This window comes from Gymnoscopelus braueri (assembly GCF_963280865.1).
Source record: "Gymnoscopelus braueri genome assembly, chromosome: 19".
In the NCBI taxonomy this organism is placed as follows: Eukaryota; Metazoa; Chordata; class Actinopteri; order Myctophiformes; family Myctophidae; genus Gymnoscopelus; species Gymnoscopelus braueri.
This window is the reverse complement of record NC_137621.1, coordinates 1,005,616-1,011,198: the sequence shown is the minus strand read 5'-3', so window position 1 is coordinate 1,011,198 and position 5,583 is coordinate 1,005,616. Positions and strand designations below refer to the sequence as shown.

The following is a 5,583-nucleotide window of genomic DNA, read 5'->3' as shown; positions in this document are numbered from 1 at the left end:
TCTCCTCTGTGTCATCAGTGCCCATACCCTAGGTGGGGTTGGCAAAAGGGCCTTTCTGTGTGGAGTTTGCATGTTCTCCCCGTGTCTCCTAGGGTAGGTACCCTCACAAAAACATGCAGTAATCGTGGTCACTATACTGCCTCCCCCTGGTCAGCCGGGGCGCCTGATGGAGGGGAAAGGAACTGGTTGGAATAACGTGTTCCTTCCACGAGCTACGTCCTACCGGGGAAACTCCTCCCTGTCAGGAGATAAGAAGCTACGTCCTACCGGGGAAACTCCTCCCTGTCAGGTGATAAGAAGTTACGTCCTACCGGGGAAACTCCCCCCTGTCAGGTGATAAGAAGCTACGTCCTACCGGGGAAACTCCCCCCTGTCAGGTGATAAGAAGCTACGTCCTACCGGGGAAACTCCCCCCTGTCAGGTGATAAGAAGCTACATCCTACCGGGGAAACTCCCCCCTGTCAGGTGATAAGAAGTTACGTCCTACCGGGGAAACTCCCCCCTGTCAGGTGATAAGAAGCTACGTCCTACCGGGGAAACTCCCCCCTGTCAGGTGATAAGAAGCTACGTCCTACCGGGGAAACTCCCCCCTGTCAGGTGATAAGAAGCTACGTCCTACCGGGGAAACTCCTCCCTGTCAGGTGATAAGAAGTTACGTCCTACCGGGGAAACTCCCCCCTGTCAGGTGATAAGAAGCTACGTCCTACCGGGGAAACTCCCCCCTGTCAGGTGATAAGAAGCTACGTCCTACCGGGGAAACTCCCCTCTGTCAGGTGATAAGAAGCTACGTCCTACCGGGGAAACTCCCCCCTGTCAGGTGATAAGAAGCTACATCCTACCGGGGAAACTCCCCCCTGTCAGGTGATAAGAAGCTACATCCTACCGGGGAAACTCCCCCCTATCAGGTGATAAGAAGCTACGTCCTACCGGGGAAACTCCCCCCTGTCAGGTGATAAGAAGCTACATCCTACCGGGGAAACTCCCCCCTATCAGGTGATAAGAAGCTACGTCCTACCGGGGAAACTCCCCCCTGTCAGGTGATAAGAAGCTACATCCTACCAGGGAAACTCCCCCCTGTCAGGTGATAAGAAGCTACATCCTACCAGGGAAACTCCCCCCTGTCAGGTGATAAGAAGCTACGTCCTACCGGGGAAACTCCCCCCTGTCAGGTGACAAAAAGCTACGTCCTACCGGGGACACTCCCACCTGTCAGGTGATAAGAAGCTACGTCCTACCGGGGAAACTCCCACCTGTCAGGTGATAAGAAGCGGCCTGCTCACTCCTCATGCATTGAAGGAAGCGTGAGCTCAGTTCGGAGCTCTCCCCAGGCTGGCAGAGGGAGAGTAGCGCCCAGGATTACATAGGCAATTGGCACTGGGTGAAAAAATGGTTTACAAAACCATTGGGCTGAAATAAATTGGGGGAAAAAAAGGAAAAGAAAGCACCTGTAGACATTTATTACTGTATGATCATCATCATACAGGATATACAGTCTATATCAATGTTCCCCAAAATCATTGTTTTCCGACTCAACAGTAAACAAACCAACATACAGTATGTGTTTACAGGGTATCTGCACATTTATACTGTGATAATTTTTTAATCCCTCTTAGTGCTTGTCAGTTCAAATATGATTATTTTAGGGGGTTGCAGCAGTTTGGGAACCCTTGGTCTATATAACCTTTCCTAAATTCCACCAGCATGTCACCTGCAGCACCCGCGGTGACAATATTCTTGTCCACTGCTACACGCTCTTCAAAGATGATACAAAGCTCTCCACCGCCCACTGCTTGGAAGCTCTGACCACTACTCCAGGTGCTACCTACAAGCAAAGGTTTAAAAGGGAGCCGGTCGTTGAGAAGGAGATCCGCCGATGACGCTTTTGCCATGGCTCTCCACACTGTCCTCTCGCACATGGACAATAAGCTGCTGAAGGACAAATATGTACGTATGCTGTTCGTGGACTACAGCTCAGCATTCAACACCATTGTCCCGGCAAAACTTGACACAAAGCTCAGAGACCTGGGGCTTCACCCAATCATGTGTGACTGGATACAAGACTTCCTGTCAAACGGACATCAGGTGGTGAGAATGGGCAGCATCACATCTGACCATAGAGATGAGATCAACTCACTGGCACTTTGGTGGCAGGAGAACAACCTCGCCCTTAATGTCTACAAGACCTATGACAAGAAGTCATAGGATCACTCATATATTGGCGAAGAGCGCCATCTAGCGTAAACACTGAAAACACCATGTTTGGCGGTCAATGAGTTAATTTAGTTGTAGGATTTTTTAGTTGTATAGACAACTTGAATCAGAGAGAATAATACCTGGACACTTCAGGACAGACTACCTAATAAAATACTGTATTTATACCTGGATACTTCACTAGAGACTACCTATTAAAATACTGTATTAATACCTGGATACTTCACTAGAGACTACCTATTAAAATACTGTATTAATACCTGGATACTTCACTAGAGACTATCTAATAAAATACTGGATCACTCGACTGGTCTGCACGTAGTTATTATTTTGCGTTTGGACTTGGGTCTTCATCAGAGTCAAGTGGACTCTGAGGAAGACGCAAGTCGAAACGTCAGTCATCCCTGCAAAATAATAAACACGTGCAGGCCAGTCGAGTGCTCCTGTTATGAATCCATGTTGTCTTTTCAGAGAAACATAATTTATTTCCCCTTGTCTTTCTTTTTTTTTAAGAAAAATAAAGACAAGTAAATCCTGACATGTATCCACTCATCATAATCTAGACAGCTCTAACATTCATCACACTTTTACTATTACTTGATATCATATCAACTTTATATATCAACCCACAACATTACAAGATAAACCAATCAAAGCTTTATAAATCAACAGTAATATTTAAACCATTTAAAGCTTTATAAACCAACAGTACTATTTAAACCATTTAAAGCTTTATAAACCAACAGTAGTATTTAAACCATTTAAAGCTTTATAAACCAACAGTAGTATTTAAACCATTTAAAGCTTTATAAACCAACAGTAGTATTTAAACCATTTAAAGCTTTATAAACCAACAGTAGTATTTAAACCATTTAAAGCTTTATAAACCAACAGTAGTATTTAAACCATTTAAAGCTTTATAAATCAACAGTAGTATTTTGAAATAGATTCTGCAGTGATATGCTTCACTTCCAGGGAAAGAAACACAAAGTAAATCATATAAGATACAAATAAACACATTAAGAACAACAACAGCATCAGATCACTGCATCACATCATTTACTGTTTAAAAAAATGATCTACAAAAGATCTACAAAACAAAAACAAACTCCCTGAGTTTCATGGTGTCAAACAGAGTGAATCCATGAAGAGAATCATCATGAACAATGACCTGATTCTAAGAGTGTAGGCAGTGGTTCTCAAAGTGGGGTCCAGGGACCCTCGGGGGGTCCCTGAGGGGGTTCCAAATGGACCCTTACGGGAGTAACTCTGAGGACTCCCCTGAGCAAGCAGGCAGGCTCTATTGGCTCAGTGGTTAAAATAAAATAAAATCACAATCAGCACTTGTGCAGGAAACCATGGTTCAAATCCCTGATAAGACATTAAGGTTACATTATAGTAGCTTTTACAATATTTTCATGTTACATATCATTCAAATGCTTTACTTCACTGTGGATTTGTTCCCATTTCTGTTTTCTTACAGGCTTATAACAGTGTTGTCTGTCTATCTCCCATGGTCTATTGACCCTTATCTGTTCTCCCTTCATTTCCCTGAAAATAGTTGCATAAGTTTGAAAGCTCTGGAAACATCATTGTTTCCACACAGTTAGCATGTCAGGCTAAGCTGTAGGCTTAGCATGCTAGGCTAATCTGTAAGTGACGGCTTCAGCTGCAGTGCATCACTAAGGTTACGATCCAGCTGACTGATCATGTCAAGCATGAATGAACTAGCCTCGTCTCCCTTTCTCCGCACCATGTCGATAACGTAACGCGCTTTGTCTTTTCTAAGCTTTTCCCCCATGGCTGCTTCCATTTCATCATCAGTGATGACACTCTTAGTCAGAAGTTTGTCCAGTAGAGAATGGAGGGTAGACTCTGAGATTTTCTTAAGGAACTGTTCCCTCACAGACAACAGCTTCTTCTCTGCCTCTCCATGGGTCAGATGTTGTGGAGCTTCAGAAGCACCTTGAAGGAGGATTTGTTTTATTATTAGTGGTGTAATTATATAATAACCTAGATGATATAGTTTTAAGCATAAGGACACTAGTTCAACTGTTGAGATATCTTAGTCTGTTGCTGCATTGATTTGAAACCTATAATCTGAAAATAATCTCCTCATTAATTCACATATCCAAAAGCCACTCTTTTAGCACATAAACGAACAAAGCTGATTCTGACAATAAATATACATCACAAAACCCCAAAAGGCATTTAAACATTAAGTTGAAATATTTCTTACAAAAACAATGCCGTAGCAATGCAGGTTTTATGATCTTTTTATATCGGCATAATCTGTTTTGTTTGCATTTGCTTATGTGCTCAACAAGTGACTTGGATTATACATTTTGAATCAACGGAGCAACAGAGTAAGATATCTTGTCAACTGTTCGACTAGTTCCATCATGACAAGGTAAGTACACAACCCAAACCTCTACCAAAGTATCATTGTACTTTAATGTTTCAGCCTATAGTCTTCATCAGAGCTCTGATGAAGACTATAGGCTGAAACATTAGCTTGTTTGTTGACATGGCTAGAATAAATTGGTGAAATAATCAGTGTGTTTGCTATCTTTTAACTTAAGGTGTTCAACATTGGAATTATATGAATTTGGTTTAGCATCACAAACTAAATAATGTGAAGGTGTCACATTTCAAATATGTAACTATCCCTGCAAGCGAGCCTGCACTGGGCCTGTAAGGGGCCACTTAGGGCTGGCCTAAGGGCCCACCGTGGGCTGCCCACACAGGGCCCCAGAGGGCTTGCTCATTGGCAAAGTGTGGGCCCCTAAGTGCTGGCCCTGCATGGGCAGCCCTCACTAAGCCCTCACTTAGCCCTCACATGCCTACAGTGGCCCTGCATTGGCCCACTTGGGGCTATGAATAAGCAGCCCTCACTTAGCCCTCAGGAAGCCCCCATTAAACTATAACCTCAAAATAACTATATTCTATTCCTCTAAAATGTACTAAACTAAGATCTGTATTGTAAAAAACTATTACAATAGTTGTTCATTGAATGGTTTATTTTCGGCCTTTGTTTACAACAAATCAAAACACACTTCTGTGGACTTACAAAAAGAAAGAAAATCACAAATGTATACATATTCAAAGTCAGCTCACACACAAAATTCAAACTCCAAACTTATCAAAACGGGCAGACAGGGGAACTGAATCAAGTTCAATTCCACAGCCGAAATTAATACTTGCGTCGGTCTCCGCCTATTAACTTTGGGGTAGAACCCACTTGTATCTTTTATTACTGCTCTTATTTTCCTACAATGGTGAATGAACGGTCTCTTTTATTCAGGAACTGTTAGTTTATTATAACTCCAGCAAAATCAAACACGTTTCAAGTTCACTTCACTTCCTCAACTT

At 42.9% G+C, this 5,583-nt stretch overlaps 1 protein-coding gene across 1 annotated transcript in view; it reads right to left on the bottom strand.

The window, feature by feature from the left end:
- Positions 1-3,192: 3,192 nt before the first annotated feature.
- LOC308075179 (GTPase IMAP family member 8-like) overlaps positions 3,193-5,583 on the bottom strand; it is a 26,691-nt gene continuing 24,300 nt past the window's right edge. Inside the window, exon 10 of the mRNA XM_080414852.1 lies at positions 3,193-4,176. Coding sequence (XP_080270978.1) covers positions 3,857-4,176 — 320 coding nt within the window. The 3' untranslated portion in view covers positions 3,193-3,856. The remainder of the gene's footprint in view (positions 4,177-5,583) is intronic.